Source organism: Penicillium canariense (genome assembly GCF_028826845.1).
Source record: "Penicillium canariense strain IBT 26290 chromosome Unknown utg000008l_segment0_segment0, whole genome shotgun sequence".
Classification (NCBI taxonomy): domain Eukaryota; kingdom Fungi; phylum Ascomycota; class Eurotiomycetes; order Eurotiales; family Aspergillaceae; genus Penicillium; species Penicillium canariense.
In genome coordinates, this window is record NW_026622735.1 from 1691915 (window position 1) to 1712939 (window position 21025).

The window sequence follows — 21025 nt, forward strand, 5'->3', positions numbered from 1 at the left end:
GTCCTCCTAGGGTGTTTAGCCGGCCTCAATCCCTTTTAGGCTCACCAGCGACCGCGCTAGCAACGCCCACGAGACCGAGGAATCCTTGGAACGAACCGCCCGGATGGCCGCGGTGCCACAGCAAGTCAAAAGGACAATCCAGTTGGGTCGCCACCACGACCCCACCATCCTGGCCGCGATGATGTACCAGTGGTACGCGTGCTGTTCTAGAACGCATGCACGCTGCCTGTCACACACGGGATCCTCGAATGATGGAATTGCCTCACACGACGGGGATTACAGTTGGCCGAGGGGGAGCTGATAGCAGGGAAGTTGGTGTGGTGGACTTGACTGTATACTTCGGTGATAAGGGACCGGCAGGGTGTGGTTGGGCCAGCCCTGCAGCTAAAAAATCTCTGCAGGGACATTTTGCTCCGGGCTTCTGCCACTGGCCAACCCAAGCAGCCACCAAATGCCGCCCGGTTGTCATGCAGCTGGTCCGAGCACCTCTCGAGCACACCTCAAACAGAACCGCTAGGCGCGGAAGGAGACTTGAACGACACTCTTCGTGGGTACGCGGTGGGACTCCGGTTGATCCTGGCTCTAGAACGAGCAGAGGAGCAGCCCAGAACTGCATCCAGCGCGGGATCCGTGGATACTCCCCTCCCTTTTCCCCGGGCCGAACAATCTAGACGGATGTGTCATGCTGCGTTCTTAGTTCATAGATCTGGGTTCACCTCTCTCAATGCAATTGTGTTCAATTTTTCTTTTCCCGATCGTGCTCCATTCCTTTTTCTCTACTATCGTTACTCCTGCATGTTCTCTCCCGCCCATTCGCTCTACTTCCAATTCTTTCAGGTTCTCCTCTGCATCTTTTCGACTGGACGAACATTCCCCGCCCGTCCGGCCTTCCCGGACTCATCCCTTCGCTGGCATGTCCGAACCGCACGCCCCTCACCCCAGCCCCAGCGAAGAATACGACGAATTTCCTCTCTCCCCCATCCCCCCTATCGACCTCATCCATTCCTCCAGTCGGCAGAGTCTCGAGCGTGAAACAACCGTAGATGCTCACCAGTACGAGGCCGGGCCGCCCGAGCCCGAGCCTCAGCCCGAGCCCCAGCCCGAGCCTCAGCCCGAGCCCCAGCCCGAGCCTCAGCCCGAGCCCCAGCCCGAGCCCCAGCCCGAGCTTGCGCCCGCGCCCGCCCATGCCGAACACCATCGAATCCGGTCGCCACGCGTGCGCTTTCGCTCCATCAGTCGCTCCATCAGCCAGCAATTCCATCATCTGCCCGGCAGCGACTCTCACCGAGTTTCCTCAGACCGCTCCGACGCTTCCCATCATCCATTACTGCCGCCCGCGGACTTGAGTGATATCCCGCTGTCCGGAAGCGTCACCCCGCCGGCGCCGACACATGTACGCCACACGGGCCTCGCAGGTGGCCGCACGCCAAACAATGAGTACGTCCCCGGCGATTCAGAGAAAGACGCGCATCATGATCAGGAAATGGAGCGCACTCATTCCGCGCGCGAGCGCTTCCGACATGCGGGCCAACTCCTCCGCCAGAAGACCCTGCGACTGACCGAGCGCCTCGGTCGCTCGCCAGACGAGGGCGAGGCCTTGAACGCAACCATCATGCCGGAGGACCTCGGTATCCCCCTGGAGGAACTGCAGGCGCGCCGGGCCCGCCATGCTGCGGATCGATTGCGGACGCTGGAGGCTGGTGAGGAGCCGCACGAGGCGCCACCCAGCGCTGAGGCACATCGCCTCGTCCGCAGCATGACCCAGGCCCAGGATAATCCCGCCTTGCGCAAGCGCCGCCCGCGTGGGGCGTACCAGCGGTCCGGGCAAACCACCCCCGAGGGCATGCTGAAGGACTTTGCGGCGCGTCGCCGGTCCAGTGGACTGGCTGGGGGGAGCGGGATTCTTTCGCAGCTGCTCAAGCTGCACGCCGCCCAGACGGGGAGCTCTTCGCGGGCGGAGAGTGTCATCACCGATGACTCGGACAGCGACACACAGGTGTCCTCGGGCGGGGCCACGCCGAGGAAGATCGGTTCGCTGTCTCCTTCCCTAGCCCCACGGTCCACGCCGGCCTCTGGCACCGCCACCCCGCGCAAGGAGAAGATTAAGTGGTACAAAAAATCCGCGCACCGGTCCACCTCGTCGCTGGTCGACGCTTCTTTAAACCTGGGGCGCCCGACTCTCCCGCCCGTCACAGTCGAGTCTCTTCAGCCGGGGAAGAAGCACAAGCGCAGGCGCAAGACTCGGCTGGAAGACGAGATCCGGGTCACGGTGCACATTGCAGAGATCTTGTCTCGCCATCGATACATTATGCAGCTGTGCCGTGCGCTGATGCGCTACGGAGCGCCGACACATCGGCTGGAGGAATATATGCAGATGACAGCTCGGGTGCTCGAGGTCTCGGGGCAGTTCTTGTATCTCCCCGGGTGTATGATTATGTCCTTCGATGACCCGACCACTCGTACGGCGGAGGTCAAGCTGGTGCGCATGGTGCAGGGCGTCGACCTGGGTCGCTTGGCGGATACACATAACGTGTATAAGAATGTCGTGCATGATCTCATCGGTGTCGAAGAGGCTACCCAGGAGCTGGACGAGATCATGTCGCGCAAGCCGCGTTTCAACAAGTGGATCCTTGTCCTGACGTACGGCCTGGCCAGTGCCGCCGTCGGGCCCTTCGCCTTCAGTGCGCGACCCATCGACCTGCCCGTTATCTTCTGTCTAGGCTGCCTCGTCGGCCTGATGCAACACGTTCTCGCACCCCGCTCTGTCCTCTACTCCAACGTCTTCGAAGTCACCGCCGCCGTCCTGACATCCTTTTTGGCCCGGGCCCTGGGTAGCATCAAAATCACCCGCAACGGCCAGCAGGAGGAGCTCTTTTGCTTCTCCGCGCTCGCCCAGTCCTCCATCGCCCTCATCCTGCCCGGTTTCATGGTCCTCTGCAGCAGTCTGGAACTGCAATCGCACCAGATGATCGCCGGATCAATTCGCATGGTCTATGCCATCATTTACTCTCTCTTCCTAGGCTACGGCATCACGGTCGGCACCACGGTATATGGCCTCATGGATGGCAATGCCACCTCCGCAACGACCTGCTCCAACGTAGGTATCTACGGCTCCGCTTACACAGCGCGGTTCCCCTTCGTCGCCATCTACGCCGTCTTTCTGGCCATCGTCAACCACGGCAAGTGGAAACAGATGCCAGTCATGGTCTTCATCGCCGTGGCGGGGTACGTCACAAACTTCTTCAGCACGACTAAGCTTGGCTCCCAGTCCGAGGTTGCCAATACTGTGGGCGCCTTCACCATTGGCGTCCTGGGTAACCTCTACAGCCGTCTCTGGCACGGCCACGCCGCCACCGCAATTTTGCCAGGTATCTTTGTTCTCGTGCCGTCCGGTCTCGCGTCCAGTGGCTCGCTTATCGCGGGTGTGCAGTACGCCAATTCAGTCCGGGATAATCTTGCGTCGTCAAATAATAGTACGACCAGTCTGTCTGACACCTCGGTGGCCAGTCTTGGCTTTGGCATGATCCAGGTTGCAATCGGTATTACGGTGGGCTTATTTATTGCCGCGCTCGTCGTTTACCCCTTGGGCAAGAAGCGAACTGGTTTGTTCAGCTTCTAGACCTGTTCATAATTTTCTGTCTTCTCGGGCATTCTTGACTCTCGTCCATCATGGCTCATCTTTTTTTTATATATATATAATTTTGTTTCTATTTCTGTTGCCATATACGGTGCACATTTTGGGGTCAACACGGTTCTTGTGATTGTTATTTAGCGGTTTTTATATTTGATTTTGGCGTGCGTGTGAAAACGTCTTAGCGATTCATTGGTGTTTTGAGATTTCCATGGGATACATTTGGAAGAGGTTGGTTTTATGGTGTTTGTCATTTAGATTTCCATCTCATTCTCATTCTACATACGCGAAGTTTTGTTCCGTCATGACAGTCTCCGGTTCGTAGGACTACTACAGCTGTTTCAGTTCTGACTGGAGTGCCGTCCAATTCTTCAGTTGAGACCCATCTTGAAATGTCTATGGAACCACGCACAGTACTTCCTTAGTCTACATAACGAGCAGATAAGGTGCAAGCATGCGCCTTGAGTACCATAAGTATTATGGTGTGCGAGGCAGCATGTCCATACATAATGCGCACTATAGATCACCGATTCCAGCTACAAACTCAAAATTCCAAAGTCACCGTGTAATCAAAACCACCCCGCCCACCCATGTCAAACTTTTATTTCCTATTGCGAAGAGGCAATCTTTTTATGCCTCGATGCTATTCCAGTCTCAAACCAAGAACACGATGATAACCCTATTGTCGCATGGCACCGTGCACGCAGAAACGCTAGAAAAGCATTATCGCTTGTAAACCCTAATTTATCCGTGGCGTAGACTATGCCCATTGCGTTGATATAGCGTCTATTACAGTCAGCACTCGGATTCTTCTACTGTCGAGGATCATGTGCCACTAGTCAGTCCATTCAATGGGCCTGAGGGACGGGAGATCTTTGTAGGCTTCAAACGGGTTATGGTAGGATCATGCGTCCATCCATGTCAGACTAATCCGGACATTGGCTAACTCGGTTTCACCTTGTCCACTGCTGCTGGGAATCTTCCTCTGAGTCATGAGCTAATTATCACCAAGTACAGGATTACTGCAGCGACGCCAATCAAAGTCCGGCCGGAAATTGCGGAGCCTGGGGTCTGAGCGTCTTCAGTCTCCATGATAGCGGTTCCGCGGCGAAAGATAGCGAGGGGCTGCATTCGCAGAGCCTTGTACGTTAATTATTCCGCAGTCTACGCCTTTTTAGACGTCACCTACGCTTTCCGGTCTTAAGGAACCGCCTCAATTTAAACGACTTTCTATCCCTCCCACCGCAACTGTTCAAGGGACTTGGTCTTCCACAGTCGCAACTTGCCGCTCGCGTAAGCGCACACAAGAAGCACAAGTACCCCGCGTGATCGCGAAGGTGCAGAAAACCGAAGACTGACAAAACTGGAATTTCACTATAATACCGCGTCCCAACTGTCCAGCCATCATGCGAACTGTGATCTCGATTGATTTCGTGGTCACAGACCGGGCTGGGGTCGTGGAGAACCGGCACGGCGTCCACGCGGCCATCGTCGACGCCAGCGGTCGGCTGTTGTATGCCGTGGGCGATCCGACCAGGATGACCCTCGTCCGATCCGCAGCCAAGCCTGCTCAAGCTCTGGCTATTGTCGAAACGGGCGCATTGCAGAAATTCAACCTGGACGATGCGGACCTCGCCCTGATGTGCGCGTCGCACAGCAGCGAAGATCGACATATCGCGCGGGCACGGAGTATTTTGGCGAAAATAGAGTCCAACGAAGACGACCTTCAATGCGGCGGCCATCCTGCCGTTTCGAATGCTGTCAATCTGTCGTGGATCAAGGCAGATTTTACTCCCACTGCAGTCTACAGCAATTGCTCCGGAAAGCACGCCGGAATGATCGCCGGGTCGAAAGCGCTGGGTGCAGACGTGCAAACCTACCATCTGCCTACTAATCTCATGCAAGTACGAGTAAAGCAGGTTGTAGATGAGATCTGTCATCTTGATGAGAATGGATCGAAATGGGGCATCGATGGGTGCAACCTTCCAGCGCCCGGTTTCCCGCTTCATTGCCTGGGCCGCATGTATGCCGTCTTTGCCGAGGGGGCCAGCCAAGTATCATTCAATGGCTCTGAAACAACTCCAAGAACACAGGCACTGGGCCGTGTCTTCCATGCTATGTCTCAATATCCCGAGCTTGTCGCGGGCGACGACCGATTTTGCACTGTCCTCATGAGAGCATTCCAGGGCTCCTTGATTGGCAAACTTGGAGCAGCCGGTTGTTATGGTATTGGCATTAAGTCTTCGGACCGAACAAGAGAGCTCGGGGCCAAGGGTGCTCTGGGCATTTCCGTGAAGATCGAGGATGGTAATATCGATATTTTGTACTCCGCGGTTGCGGAGATTTTGGAGCAACTTCAAATCGGCACGCCGGAGATTCGACACCAAATTTCTCGGTTCCATCGTCCCGAGATCAAGAATACTGTTGGTATTGTGACGGGAAAGACATACCATTCGTTCAAAGTGCGCCCGGCTTAATGACCGGAATTTGTCCTTGCCAATTCTCGGCTCTTAGCCATTTCCGATGCCCATCAAGCGAAGCGAGGGGCTATTAGAAAGGTTGAAGGACTCTCATGGGCGGGCAGCTTGATTGGAGGCCCGAAAATTGGCCGGGTATGTAATCTTGGGGTTACATCCTCTAAATGAGATTAAACCGACGCAGGGCATTCGCATGTCTAATATGTGGCATCCGAGGTGTTTCCGAAGGCCTTCGCTGAAGAGGAATAGTTGGACCGCACTATCTGTAGCTTGAGTCCAAATGTGCTTCCACGGTCAGATCTCCTTGTGTGGGTTTTAGTAACCGGCTGTATCAATGGAGAAACTATGGTGTAGCTATAATGATAATATGGATATGCATGCGCCAGTATTATTCTAAGCGTCGCAGATCTAAAGAGTCTAACGAACTGTAGGTAAATGGCGCAAGTACAAGAAATTTGCTATATGAAGCTGGAACAGGCTTGACAAAATATGCCCAGGATGCCGCCCCTAACTCCAAACCAGACGGGGCAGCCCGGCATCCTTCGTAGACTAAGGCACGGTAGATCCGCTTCCATATCCAGATCCCTCTCTGTCCTGTTGCGACCAATCCAGGACCGTTCTGAGGAATATCATGCACTTCCTTCAAAGGCATCCGTCACAAGGCCTTGTTCAAACGGTTCAGCGTGTAGGTCGACGCACTATACTACAAATTAATTTCCCTATCGACCGACGCTAATGGCATAATGTTGAAAAGAAACCTATGGCAATACACAGCATTCCAACTGAGATCATTATGGTATGCATATCCGAGCAGAGCATTGATTCTGAATCTGCCTATGTCGGTGACAATTCTGATAACATCAATCAAGTGCCGCAATCCATATGACCGCTGGAGATGCGGCGGTCCTGTTCTGACCCCAATCCCAGTTTTTCAGAGATATGGTTGACAGTATTCGTGTGAACTGCATTGAGTTCTACCAAATGCAAAGGTCGGATGAGAGCTCTTGCTGGTTAAAAGAGGGCATAGAGTAGCCGACCTGAGTTGAGAGGACAGAGGGAGGCGATGATCTGGAGGAAGCGAAAGACACAGATTCCCTTCAGCAGACGTATTAATAGTAAGATAGAGAATTGATGATATATATAGAAGTAGACGTGAAGGGACAGAGAAGTAAGTGTGTGCTAGAAATAGAAATATAAGGACGCCTAGGAGAGTGCAAGAGGAACACGTTGAAGTGATTGTTTCAACTCTCGATATCTATCAGTTCAATTTCTCATGCTTTCACCAAAATTCCAATGTCTGAAGAAAACGACATTATTATATGCTATGTACCCATAATCCATTGTAACGCTATATACATGCCATCTGTTTACTGGCGAACAAGAACACCCCGGTATCTCATCTTGCCGTCACGCAGAGTCTGCATCGCCTTCTCGACTCCCTCTTGGTCCAATGGGAATGTCATTATGGTTGGGCTAATTTTCTTCTCAGCGGCGAACTGCACCAAAGAGCGCAGGCTGCGACGAGAGGCGACAAGAGATCCTTGCACACGGATGCCCTTCACATTCATCAAGAGCATTGGGACTGGAGAGGGAGCGAAATCGACTGTCAATGGGTAGATCGATCCGTGTACATCCATCAGGGGGACCAGACTGGGTTTAAATGTTAGTTGGATGAGAGTAGTCAAATGGCAAATCCAAACTTACGCAGCATAGTCAACATTGGCACTGCCACAAAGCAAGAGATGATTCACCGGCTTGAAATCTTTCATCTCTTGGCCCGAGCGGAAGACGTGGTATTCAGAGGCGCCGAAGCCAAACGCCTCTTCACGCTTGGCCTCGGAGCTAGAGAGGACAACGACGTGGCACCCCATTGCAGCTGCCAACTTGATGGCCAAGTGCCCAAGGCCGCCAATACCCATGACAGCAACACGGTCTGTGGGGCGAACGCCGTACTCAGAAAGAACAGTCCAGACAGTTGCACCAGCACACATCAAGGGGGCCGCATCTGCCGAGTCATACCCATCGGGAATGGGGACAACACAGCCTGCATCCCAAACGACACCCTCACCGAAGGATCCAAGATCATGGTCATGACTACCGTATTCTTCCTTGTTCTCGCAGTATTGGTCCCATCCTGTTCGAAGGTATCGAATTAGCTTGGTCCCTTTGATTGCTGGGTCTTCTCATCACCACATACCACTCAAGCACTGCTCACAGGTTCCACACACATAGTGGGTGTAACCAAAGCCGACACGGGCACCAACCTTGACGTTGGTGACATCGCGGCCGATCTGTCGTACGACGCCAACGCCCTCGTGTCCAAGAGCCTGACCGGAGCGCAGGTAGTGCTCGTCTGTGCCGCAAAGGCCGGAGTGTGTGGTTTCGATATAGACCTCATTGGGTTGCAGGGTGCGTGTAGTCTTGTCCGCAACAATTTTTCCGTCCTTCGACCCGCGGAAAACTTCAAATGTGACGCTCATTCTGAGGCGAGGATGCAAACTGGGTGGTTGTATGGTAGAACAGTAGATGTATAGTAGAACGGTAGAACAGGTTTGGTTATTTGTTTGCGGATATTATCACAGAGCCAAGAACGGGATACCCGCTTTTAAATAATTCAAAAAGCCCTCGAAGCTCTCAGGCTCTTTTTCCCTCGATTTCTCAGCATTTCTCTTAACGCTGCTGTGGTTCCACCGAGGGCCCGAGTGGATACCCCGAAGCGAAAAAATTTCCCGGCAAGATTCATTTCGGAGGCAAAGGATATTAAGGTTGTTCCAGAAAAGTTCCACGTGTTGGGGTAATCACTAATTTAGTGCTCGGTCCATCGTCATGATTCAATAACCAAGCCTAAAACGTTTCCGAGCGTCCCACCAGCCGAGGTACTTCCGCCACTACCAACAGCTCTGTGGCCCCAAGGCTCCACTGGAACCAAGGATTAATAACAAGACAATTGCCACAATAGCTAAGAAATAGTTTTATCCGCACAATCTTCGCTCCGAGCGAAGATGTTTTCGGCGACTTTCTTGATCGACGGCCCGGGATGAAATTGGTAGGTGGAAAATAAACTCTAGACCACCTATCCCATGACGTCAAGGGAATGAAGATTCACTCTAAAAATCTTTGATTCCGTTGTTGATATTATCATCCTGGTTTTAAGCGTCTGTAATCAGTCTATTGTGGTGTAAGCAGCTTCTCGTTAAAAATCTCGGCCCGAGGCGTCTAACCTCCAGAGGCGTCGCCTGTGGACTAGGATTTGTACTAAGATTGAGTGTTAAAGTTGATGGTATGCAAGGTTCCAAATCGTGACGTCTTTTGTAGGAAGCCGGCCGTCTAGCGGGAATGTCATTCAAGAGCCCTCAAAAGTGGCGTGCAAAGCTCCCCACCTGTATACTCTGAATTGGGGTTGTGGTGACCAAAGATGAGGAAGCAAGATATTGACATATTTTGAAATAACCTTCCCGACCGCATTTAACTGGCCCATGATGGCGTCGAGCAATCCCTTAACTGGAGGACCCCAGAGACAGTCAAGATCGCTTCCATGTTGCAATGACAAGCCAAGACCCGAGGACAATGCAGAGGCAAGAAGTTGAAAGACTAGGCAAACTGTCAACCCGAAGATCTCGGCTGAGTATAAATGAGTGACGGCTTGTGTACCTTCCATTCTTACAACCCAGAGTTGGCAGCAACTTTCTCCAGCAGCAGCAACTATGACGATCTCGCGCATCTTATTTATTCTGCGCGATACAAAGTCTTTGATTCCTTGTCATCTTCCCCACTGATGTTGACACACGCTTGTCGAGAAACATATTTACGGTAGCCTTATGCCTGCTGTCCTTAGAGTGTGATTGAGACGTCATACAATAATGCGAGTCTGAGTAGTCACAGACGCCCCATATTAAAAACAACGCAAGAAAAGATGTTGATACGCCCTGCCATTGTCATTTCGAAACACGGTACGCCTTTCTCAGCGGCGAGCCTATCACGACTCAAAGCATTCCTCATCAGCGGGTTTGCAGAAGCGATCAGGCCGTAGTGGATGGCAGGATTATCATCGTGTTTGGTCCGTTCACGTCGTTACACCATAGTTGAGGGATTGCTCATACAAAATGCAGCACATCCTCTTAAGTCATTAATAGTTTCAGGCTTAAATACCCTGTCAAAGGTTGATTTCGGTCTCTCTGGCATAGGCTCGCGTCCTTGTCGAGAAACACTGTTGATGGCCTCATCGAGATGACGTCCCTTCCTTTTATATTTTGCCTATATTCTCGCCATGGCAGTGCGTAGTTTGGTTGGAGGCTGTTTTAAGAGCCTAGTATGCTAAAGGCCCTAGCACTCTATCCCAGTCAACTGCGCCTCGCTTTTCGTAGCTCGCAGAAGGAAGGATGGGTAGGCAGGGCATACACGGCCCAGTGTTGCACCCTTGAACCGTCAAAAGTTAAGACGTTCTTAGACAGTGACAAAATGAACTCAACTACACCAGTGTCGTATGCCATGGCTTACTTCAATTTCATGATCCGCTTTGCGCTAAACATACTTAGGCCACGTGGCGATCCCGTTTGGTAAAGAAGGCACCGTGGAGATGAACACGGAACTTCCGCACCACCAGGTATAACGCAGTAAGGACGATTTCTAGCGTGGAGCTCATGTAGATAACAATTGATGGACCCATTAAGACATATATCAAATTAATATCATGTGATAATATACAGTTGGCCGGATGGTGTAGTTGGTTATCACGTATCGTTAACACCGATAAGGTCCTGGGATCGAGCCCCAGTCTGGTCATTCTTTTTTAGAATTTTTGTCTCTTGTCTCCTCTGAGACTCCTTCACTTCAAACTTTTATCCAATCGTTCGTGTTCGTCCTGGCGTGGCCAGAGAGAACCATGGAAGGTGGTGAAATTTGTGTCGGTGCCATAAGGCATACAGTAAGTAGTATTTCAAATTATTTTCCCATTAATATCCTATCCGCCACTAGCAAAGTCAGGTACATCACAAGCCCCGCAGTGACAACATTTCCTTTCTATTATTCAAAGTCGAACTTGAAAATGACCGTATAGACTGAGAAGGCTGCGCATGATGGATTTTTAGTCTAGTGGTATTATACCCCAAAATTTGGTGCGACATTAAAGAATGCTACGATCTACATAGATGCCCCTCTACGGCCGGCGTTATAGCGTGGGCGATCCCACAGCCTCGTATTCCCTACCTTGCCACATCAAATGCATGCCCCTCTCTCATGTTACACAAGATGTGTTCACTCTACATTGCCCTGGTATTTGCTTTCACAGCAGATTGATCTGGTAAGGAGGATCCAAAGGACGACTGTGTACTAAATTGTGTATCTCGTGGAGCGGTCTTGAGGGATCCTTAGAAACAGTCTTGACACAATTTTGACTTGGTTGCTTCTTCTTACTTGGCATTCAGCCAGCCATATAATTAATACCAAATCATCATCAAAACTATTGATAAATAGTTCACGCAAGCCAAGAATGTGATTGTGTTACCGCTTCCAAGGATCCTAGCGCGCTCTGCTATTCAGATTGGGTATGAACCTTGGATTGTATTGCGACATTCCAATCTAATCATAATGATTGGAGAACTGCTCTTCCTTTTTCCTTTTCATTTTTACTTGCAACTGGCCAAGGTATGTCCTCACTCTCAGCACCTCGCAAAGGCGCGTGAAACATGAGCCCAGCAGTGACAACATTCTTTTTTATTATTAAAATATCAAAGAAAGATACTATGGTGCTCAGACAGATGGAGCTTATAGCCAGGAAGCGAAGGGAAAATAAGGACACAGCCGGGGATATCATCCTGGCGACCAGGATGGCCGAAGAATATTGGTAGTTTATGAGTCTTGAAATGCCGCTGAAGCGCATCCTGTCGAGAAAAGTGGAATTCATTTGTGACCGGGAGAAGTTCTGGACGCGCTAGCATACCGGGCATGGGAGGATGTGACCAGGCTTGGCATCTTCTGATTCTTCGCGAGGCCGACCTTGATGGCCAGATACCGTATTTTCCGAATTCAGTTAACTTGTACCCTCACCCTCTTGGAAAATAAATTGAACATCTACGAGCCTACTTGGTGCTTTAACAGTATTCCAATATGATACGTCGAAAGGGACGATAATGATCACAGAGCGGAACTTCAGATATATCCTCTGACCGAAATATTATACTTGAGTCCAGCCTCAACAGCCCTTTGTCAAAAGTGCTCCTTCACTACCTTCACCTTGATGTTGTTGAGACCTTGCTCAGTTTGTCCAATAAAGTTGTCTCGAACCATCCTTACATTCCGCTCTGTTGTTTCATGCAATATCATGTCAAAACGACGCACAAGAGCACTTATGAGATGATGTGTCCAACTCCAATTCATGCTTTCTAATGTCAGCTACTACGTTCCAGGTCCTATGCTATTGGGATTTCATGGCGTTAGGGAATCGTACTTTTGCCCTGGACAACCCAGTGTTCCTTTGGATGCTGGCACGAGATATCTCTCGAGCTGTAGCAGCTCATCTGGCTCCAGTAGCCAGCGCTCGGGGGTGAACTTCTCAGGCTCAGGGAAGATATTTGGATCCCTTAGAATAAAGTAGGTAGACATTGAGACAAACGTCTATGAATATTAGTACATGCGCTCGAATATGAATCCTGGAATTCCACATACCCCAGCTGGAATTTCCCACTGCTGATACTGCAAGATCTGATCCGGTGCTGAGCGAGGAAGTCGAGTTGTCACGACAGACGAAAGGCGTAGGCCCTCTCTAATAGTTGCGCTCTATAGTGAAATTAGTACAATGAAGTCTGAAAGACAGGCCGCCATTTTGCATGCCACTTACTAGATAGGAGATCTTCTCCAGCTCATAAAGAGATGGAACCGTTTCCACATCCGGAATAGCAGCAAGGAGCTCATTTTTCAGCGTTTGGTATACCCTAGGGTTGTTTAGAATATGGAACATAGTGATGGCAATAGTCTGCGACGGAGCATCCGTGCCAGCAAACATGAGAAATATTGCATCGTCCTCCAACCGAGATTGGCTCTTTTCAAGCAGAGGAATATCGGGATTCGCTAGGATTGCAGGATATATAGCCTTTGGCATCTCGAAAGGCTTTTCGATGATGCGACTAGCTGACTGAGCCTCCGCCTCCCGTTGATCAAACTCGTCAATCAGCGGCTGAATTCGAGACCTAGTAGCCTAACCAGTTTGTTAGTAAAAGTAATCCGACCAAGCTAAGCATAGGCACAACAAACCTGTTCCATTGCATAGACATCATTAAATCCAGTAACCGCTAACGAAACCACGTTTGGGATTAAATGTGCTATGTCTCCGAGAAAGTGGAAATGTCGAACCAACCGACAGAATTCAAACATGGTGTTTACTTTTGTCTTCCAACTGTCCGAAAGTGTCCGCTGGTCTAGGTAACCAAAGGAGAGGTTCTGCCCGAAGGCATGTTGAGAGAGGGTATCGCTAGTGAAGCAGTGAAATGCAGCGTTCAACTCTAGCACCATTTTACCCCTGACCGCCGCGGAAAAGTGCTCGCACAGTTTTTGAGTATTTTCCTTGATAACTGGCTCTAATTCAAGAACGGCGCCTTTTTTAAGGAAATGTCCCAAAATTTTCCTCCAGCGCCGGTGAGAATCGTAACAGCTGAGAGAGAAGATTGACTTAGGATATCCAATGAAGCTAAAAAAAGGATCCTTATTGCGGTGTTTTCCCGGGCCGGCGTAGACGGTGTTATAGTATTCGGGGTCTTTGATGTGTATCTCCCACGGAGTAATGCGTACCACAGGGCCATATTTGTCATGGAGGTCGTTGATATGCCAGGTGAATGTACCCCCTTTAATGATTTGGAAGTAAATCTCGTAAAGGCGACTGGCGGCTGCCAGGCGAGGACCCGGAAATTTGGCCAAGGGGCTCAATACCAGCCGATAAAATAAGACGGCACAAATGTACAGCAAACTGAAGAGACAAAACGCATACAAATAAATCTGGTCTACTCTCATATTGAAGTCCGGAATGGAGTTGGTGGGTATGATTCAATTAGGCCATTTCAGTGTCTACCAGATAAAGGATTAGGAACAACAAGGGCTTTTAAAGACAAGAGGCGCTGACAGCAAATCGACATATGTGGATTGGAGCTGTACTCCGATCCCTGTAACTACCAATTTCCACCACTTTGACTTTCTACGTCAGTGACGACTCGCATAGCTCACCGCCGTGATCTTCTGTCACACAACACACTTTTGTTATTCCTGCGCAATAATCACAGATTCTAAGACGAAGGAAAAATACACTTGAATTGAACAGTAAAATCTCTCTTCCTGCAGGATGATATCATTCTTATCGGATTGACATGCCAAAGTTTTGTACAAAACCCAAAGGAAAGTGGGTCACTCAGTATAATCCCTGTCTAGGTGAGAAGTTACCGCTCCCTGTCTCGACAGTTTTTTATCTACAATTATTTCTCGGGCTTTCTCAATGACAAGGGTTCCCTTAAGGGACGCTATAAGAAGCCAGGGACTCGTGATCCATCAGATACCGAACCTGTCCACTATCGCGCCGAATTTCCGCCGAGCAAGTGTTTTGATAAATCATGCACACCAACGCCGCTTGTTCATCTGTCACGGTGTGCCCCGCACAAAGGGCCCCGGCGAGATACTGGCGTTCTCCGAGTAAGGTTTACGGCGCACGGCAATACTCAATAACTGCAGGCCTCCTGCAGGGAATCTGCGTCTGGCATACATTCAGCTCGTGTCACTCGAGTAGTATGTGTTCAACAAGGAGTTCGTGTTCTGCAAGAAGCCCCCGGTAGCTGAACGATTCGGTGGCGAAGTCTCCTCGACTCCATTGTGCTTTGGTCATGTTAACCAGTTTTGGGGGTTTGCGCATTACAGTCCCCAAGAATCAGTCTTTTCCCTTCTCTAATCACATCTGCGTCTCCTAACGGGTAGTTATCGGACCCTTGTCCAGTATACTGGTGGGACGCTTTCGATGCAGATTGACGGGATCGCTTGACGAAAGCTTCAGCACTTTCGCTTACTGGAAATGGTCGGTGTCTCGTGGATGATGGAGCAGGTGGCTCTATGTAAGAGGGAAGTGTCCTGGAATAAATAACAGCGATAAATTTTAATATGGTGAATAGTTAGAAGATCTTCAATTTTGAGCCGATCCGCAGTGTCGAATCAACAGCATCCAGTGTATTGCCGTAGACTGTTCCAAGGAGCGGACGATAATTCATTAGCCTAGAGGCCAAAGGGCTTAAAATCAAGACTTCTGTATTCCAGGCAAGAATTTTTCGATTCTATGTTTCGATTCTATATCTCAAAAAATTCTAAAACCTGGGCGAAATTTGATATCCACTTCTCCTGGCAGTCATCATATAATGAAACAAACTTTTCGTCCTTCATGAGAGCCGTCCATTCGTCTTTGCTAGTCGCATTCCACAGAGGGCAGTTCTCTGGCAGGGGAAATTGAAGTTCACTTGCAGTTAGCAGAGACCTAACTGCACTAGTGCCACGCTGATTTCCATCTGTCACGTTGGAGCTGCTTGCTTTTCTACAAACCTTGTACAGAGCTATATTAAATCGTTTGATTTCCTCCACGCTAACCCAGACGAATGAAGCCAGATTGGCTTCTTGATATTGAGCGAGGATGTTCGGATAAGCGAACATGCCCCGCTTCCGACAACTTCCGACAAGTGCATAGAGTAATCCTAAATCACCAGGAGGAAGGGAGATCTTTAAGTCGAACTCGATAGCTCCCGGGCTGCTGATGACAAGAGAGAAGACAATATGCAATAGGATAGCCTGATATGAGGCTATTGGCCAGAAACCGGGGCTGCATGCTCCGTCTACTTCCGAGACATCCCATTTTTCCTGTCGATTAAGCCTCAGTAAAGCTGTCAGATAGTAGAGACATATTGGCACTGCAAACCTTTTGATCTCGAATAGCCAAGTCAAGTTTGCCATGAAGCTCTACCGCAGCCGACTGCGCAGACTCTCCCCCACTGGCCCACAGGCCTATAACAACGATTGATTGAACAAGTAAGGGCATTTCGTGCTGCACGTTGAATGTCCCTTTGTGTATAAATGACCAATAGGGGTGGAATACCTCAAAATAAAGACTGATGCACTGCTCGGCCTTCTCGAAATTCTGTAATCTTGGCATCGTGTTTGATGCACGATGTGTGGCAGACCGGGGAAATTGATTTTCTGCTGAACCAGCCGAGTCGTCCAAAGAGCACTGGATCCTGCGGCGTCGACACCCATAACATGGCACACCTCCTTCGCACCGAGACTTCCCTGCATGGCAGTTCTCGCAGGCACGCTGGGAACGCTTGGGAGGTGCGATTATTTTGTGATGCTGACGGACATGACGTCGAAGTGTGTCACTGAGTTCAGTTTCCTTGAGTCAGAGTGAGTGTTTACGGGAATGAGTATACAAAGAGTCAAACTACCTTCGTCCAAATCCACGACCACAATTTGTGCACGAGAAATCCTGCAGCTGAAAGTGTTTTGCTTCATGGCGGTGCAAGTGTTCCTTGCGCCGGTAGCTGGCGTTGCAGCCAGGAAAATAACACTTGAATGCACCCAAAGAGTTCTGTGTGGGGTCTGTTTGACTGCCTAGACTTGCCATAATTTTGTCAAGACTGGCCGTGATCAGCAGGATCACGTCAGTGAACATGGGCCTTCCGTGACAAAGGTTCCTACTGCATAGGACACATGCGCAGAGTGGATGAAGTTATTGCGTGGCGGCCTGGCCCATGCAGAGCTTCCCTCTGACGTTATTGTGGTAAAGATTAGATTATCTAAGCTACTTCCCGGCTCCCACCGGCATCCCACCGCTCCCCCATCTGCCACCGGCCTCCCACACCTCAACTGTCTGAAGGGTTAGGTTAGGTTAAACCAGAGTGGCTAACAGAACGCAAAGTCTCTGGTAGTTACACGAATAAAATTCCTAGTCGCAGAGGGAGATGGCTCCAGAAGATTCCGGAAACAGCTCTCGACTGGTCTCCATATGGGTTATTCAGGCTTGGTGGGATGCCTGCGGGTGGCCGGCGATGTACGCTAATCTACAAGCTTTCTTCAAGGCTCGTCAGCCTTGAGTAATCCTCTTACAAATCTTAAGAGTTACTAATTTTTTTCCTTACTTAACGCGCTACACGACTATAAAGTCGCAGGAAGTACTTCGGTGGTTCACAGATTACCGCTCATCTTCTTATCAAATATTTTGCTAGGTAGAACGAAATTTTCCTATATTGGTCAATTATGGCTCCTACCATCCTCATCGTCGGCGCCACAGGTAACACTGGCAGAAGTGTTGTGGAAACCCTCCCAGAGTTGCTCGAGTCAACCAATGCTTTGCCTGGGCACCGCATTATTGCTCTTACACGTTCCTCGCAGAGTCCAGTGGCACACCAGCTTGCCAAACTGCCTGGAGTTGAAGTGATAGAGCAAAATTGGGTCGGAATCACCGCCGACTGGCTCCGTGAACACCAAGTAGCAAGAGCATTTATCGCGTCACACAACGATCCAAACCAGTTCGCTGAAGAATCTGCATTCTACGTTGCGGCCTTGAACGCTGGTGTCAGATATGTTGTGCGAATCTCGACTACTGCTGCCAACGTCCGCCCGGATTCAAAGGCCTACTATCCTCGCACTCACTGGGCGATCGAAGCTCTTCTGAGCTCGCCCGAATTCGCCGACTTACAGTGGACTTCTCTTCAACCCAACGTCTTTTCACAATTCTACCTTGCAAGCGCAGCGCAGTGGATCAAACAATACCGCAAAACCGGAGAGCAGGGAACTCTCAAGTTGATGGCGTCGAAGGATGCACCTGTTGGCATTATCGACGCTTATGATGTTGGAGTTTTTGCAGCTCATCTTTTGTCTCAACCAGAACCCACCGCGCATAACAGAGCCAAATATGTTCTTAACGGGCCCGAAGATATAACTGGGAAGCAAATAGTCAGCATGGTCGAGCAGCATATTGGTACGCGGGCTGAGGACATTCGCTATCAAGACATGTCATTCGTGGAGTTGCTTTATGAACACAACCATGCCGGAACTCGTCAGTCAAAAAATGTCATCTTGTCTATCAAAAATGCACCGGAGACGGCGTGGGAAGGAAAATGTTCCACTTCAACAACGAGCAAAGAAGTACTTGAGCTCGCCGCGCCCAAAGGTACACCTGCTGAGGTGCTGAGGGCCCTGCTGGAGGAGTAAGCGAATGAGCTGAATGGTACATTCGTGATTTCGAACCCACAAATTAGCCGCAGCCGTTCTTTTATCATAGCACAACTGAGAAGTCACCTTTGCTCCTTCATCTTTAGCTCTTGTTGGATCATATCGCAACAGCATTTTATAAGTGTTCATGGTCTTCTGCGCAAGTAACTGAAATTTCAGAGAGGATTTGACCCATGCGTATCAGAGCAGATGACTACTCCATGAGCACTTCTGCATGCCGCCTGAGTAAACGTGGGCTGTATTTTGGTACAAGTCTGCAGGCCTGTGGATGGGAGACCAAACTTCTTCATTCTTCATACCTCGTCACTTCAAATTAGACCCTCCTTTCATCCTGGTCTATATAGTAAATACTATAGTATCATAAGCTCGCAAGCTCCAGATATCATGCTAGCTCCACTGAACAGCTGAATACCCATGAAGTTAAGATCGACTCTGCCGTGAGAGTCTACCGAGGCCAGTGCCCCAGCAACTGGAGGCCATGTCAAGAATGCGAAACTGCAATACCCTGGGCCATTTCGAGACAGGTTCCAATGACTTGAGGATCGGGACAGATATGAGCAAAAAGGCTCCACATATTTCGAAATAAATTAAGAGGCGAATTATTTGGTAGGAACGCTACTATCGGCGTCAGTCTGTAATGACAGGTCTGTCACATGCCGTCTATCATTTCCGCAACATTGGTAAAAAGTACTCGTGGTGGGCAAGGCTTTCGAAAGCCCACGTAAGGAAGCGGGGATAGTCCACGCCTCATGTGAAGCCTACGTACCACCAGAACCCCTTCCCCTTACCGTTTTACCTTGACTGTTGAGTCAGCACGATGCTGCCAGCATGTTACCCCCAGCGGGCTCTCTCAGAGGGCACCAGTACTCGCATTCTGCCCAAGCGTTGATACTTTCATACAACCTCGTCATCACTCGCTACGAAGGCTTGCGCCAGGCACAGTCCTCGATGCCCAGTTTACGATCTCCAGACTGGTTGATTCTCGATACATATTTGACTTTTGGATCCTCTCTTTTTATGCTGATTGTAATTCTTCGATTACGAAATGAAGACTCGTGCGAATGAGAAGAACCCTCTACCCATATTTCCCTCCAGGAGACCATTTGAGTGTAACTTCACTGTTCACCAAGTCCAGCCTTTGGGATCCTTGACCCAGTCAGTCGTCTTCGGTGGCTTGGCCAAACGAAACAGAACGTAGTACTTCTCATGCCACTCTTTGTTTGTATCAGAACGGTCTGCGCGTGAAAACCCTGAGAAATGCCTAATCGTTGTCAGCTTATAGTGTTCGCTACTCAACAACGGATAGAGCGTACATATTCCCGGTGACCTTGTCATAGATGATCTTGGACATGGCTGGCATACACGGGAGGTAACCATGCTTCTGCAGCTTTCTAATTTCCTTGTCAATTGAGAGCGCGCCAGGCAGAGAGATCTGGAAACTTACGGATAGGCTTCACGAAATTTATCGCGGATCGCTTGGCGTGACTCAAGATCTAGCTCCCAGAAATCCTCTGGGTCTAGAGGCTCCCCGTAGACTTTGTCCTAGACCACATAGGTGATATAACCCCCTGGAATGACACTATCTTCATCTTGCTTTCCCTCTTGGTAAGCAAGGAGGTCAGGGACAACATCGCATTCGAATTTCTTAAGCTCTTTCAAGGTCGTCAACTCAGTGTGCGGCCGTGGCTTGGAAGCCTGCTTTCGTTGAATATGATGTCTCTGATATTGAGTGCCAATGACAGGAATTTGAAGATAAATCCGCATAAAAGCCTTCTTGCTCGGGTTTTCCTTGCGATGGCAGAGAAATTTAGCAGCTGCGTACGGAATTCCAAGGCCGTCGGTAACTTCCTCCTGCGTCATCCAAGATGCTCGTTCAGAGAGCTTCTTTTCGATCACCCAGGGTTGACGAGGCAGATGAAGGCCTGGCTCGGATGGTGGTTCAAGAGTGACGTCAGTGCCTTCGAGGCCGCACAGGAAATCGGCAGTTCCGGGATTGTTCATGCTGGCTTGATGAGTATTGAAATGATGGATGAAGACATACTGGCGAATGAGAGCCTAATAACGCTGGCGTTTGTACGAGAGTGAAGAAGGTGACGGTTGTTGATGGGAAAAGTGGTCAGTGCAAAACAGCAATGCAAAGCGTGGACATCATAGAGAGGTAAGAGACATCCACTAAGCCACATTGAGAAAACCGTCGGAATGATGCCCCGTGGAACGGTCACAAGACATGGAAGGATCCAGCGTTATAGTAGCAAAACAGAGGGCTCATCTCTATATCCAGTTCTGTTTCTTTCCCTCCTCATATTCCATATCTTCGTTGAATGGACTGTTCTTTTTGATGACTCGGCAAGTGTAACGGCCCTCGGGCAGGATATAATCTCACGCCAGGATAAAGTCATGTATTTCATCCCATCCAAATTGCCAGTTAGGGGCCTTTTAACAGTTCAGGCCAGGAATTCATCCCCTTGGTGCACCTAGGATCCACTTCGCTACTTTCCCTCCAAAGCTCTTCGACGGTGTGTTATCGATCGCGTGGAATAAGGAAAAGATGTAGTATCCATTTCAGAGGCGATTGAAGCTATTGATGTCCAAGTTGAAGTATTATGCGACTTCTCATTTTGATCATTGCCCGGCTTTTTCCATCTATAGGCGGGAACATATTTTCTGGGGTCGA

The 21025-nt window shown here is 49.9% G+C and overlaps 7 protein-coding genes across 7 annotated transcripts; 3 read left to right on the plus strand and 4 right to left on the minus strand.

Moving 5' to 3' along the window:
• Positions 1-913: 913 nt before the first annotated feature.
• Positions 914-3619, plus strand: N7482_010553 (threonine/serine exporter family protein; the record flags this gene model as incomplete). Its single annotated transcript, XM_056692677.1, has 1 exon — positions 914-3619. One exon carries the CDS (start codon positions 914-916, stop codon positions 3617-3619), a length of 2706 nt encoding a protein of 901 aa, XP_056538634.1.
• A 1418-nt stretch (positions 3620-5037) lies between these two features.
• On the plus strand, positions 5038-6108 carry N7482_010554 (asparaginase; the record flags this gene model as incomplete). The annotated part of the gene is made up of 1 exon (XM_056692678.1): positions 5038-6108. The coding sequence occupies one exon, from the start codon at positions 5038-5040 to the stop codon at positions 6106-6108; it is 1071 nt and encodes a 356-aa protein (XP_056538635.1).
• Positions 6109-7475: 1367 nt separating this feature from the next.
• On the minus strand, positions 7476-8588 carry N7482_010555 (NAD(P)-dependent alcohol dehydrogenase; the record flags this gene model as incomplete). Its single annotated transcript, XM_056692679.1, has 3 exons — positions 7476-7758; positions 7813-8242; positions 8306-8588. The coding sequence occupies 3 exons, from the start codon at positions 8586-8588 to the stop codon at positions 7476-7478; spliced, it is 996 nt and encodes a 331-aa protein (XP_056538636.1).
• A 3943-nt stretch (positions 8589-12531) lies between these two features.
• Positions 12532-14109, minus strand: N7482_010556 (cytochrome P450; the record flags this gene model as incomplete). Its single annotated transcript, XM_056692680.1, has 4 exons — positions 12532-12720; positions 12772-12882; positions 12944-13300; positions 13357-14109. 4 exons carry the CDS (start codon positions 14107-14109, stop codon positions 12532-12534), a joined length of 1410 nt encoding a protein of 469 aa, XP_056538637.1.
• A 1311-nt stretch (positions 14110-15420) lies between these two features.
• N7482_010557 (uncharacterized protein) lies at positions 15421-16789 on the minus strand (the record flags this gene model as incomplete). The annotated part of the gene is made up of 3 exons (XM_056692681.1): positions 15421-15981; positions 16040-16496; positions 16563-16789. The coding sequence occupies 3 exons, from the start codon at positions 16787-16789 to the stop codon at positions 15421-15423; spliced, it is 1245 nt and encodes a 414-aa protein (XP_056538638.1).
• A 584-nt stretch (positions 16790-17373) lies between these two features.
• N7482_010558 (NmrA-like family protein) lies at positions 17374-18330 on the plus strand (the record flags this gene model as incomplete). Its single annotated transcript, XM_056692682.1, has 1 exon — positions 17374-18330. One exon carries the CDS (start codon positions 17374-17376, stop codon positions 18328-18330), a length of 957 nt encoding a protein of 318 aa, XP_056538639.1.
• Positions 18331-19473: 1143 nt separating this feature from the next.
• Positions 19474-20352, minus strand: N7482_010559 (uncharacterized protein; the record flags this gene model as incomplete). Its single annotated transcript, XM_056692683.1, has 4 exons — positions 19474-19612; positions 19665-19742; positions 19796-19868; positions 19917-20352. 4 exons carry the CDS (start codon positions 20350-20352, stop codon positions 19474-19476), a joined length of 726 nt encoding a protein of 241 aa, XP_056538640.1.
• Between the last annotated feature and the right edge of the window lie 673 nt (positions 20353-21025).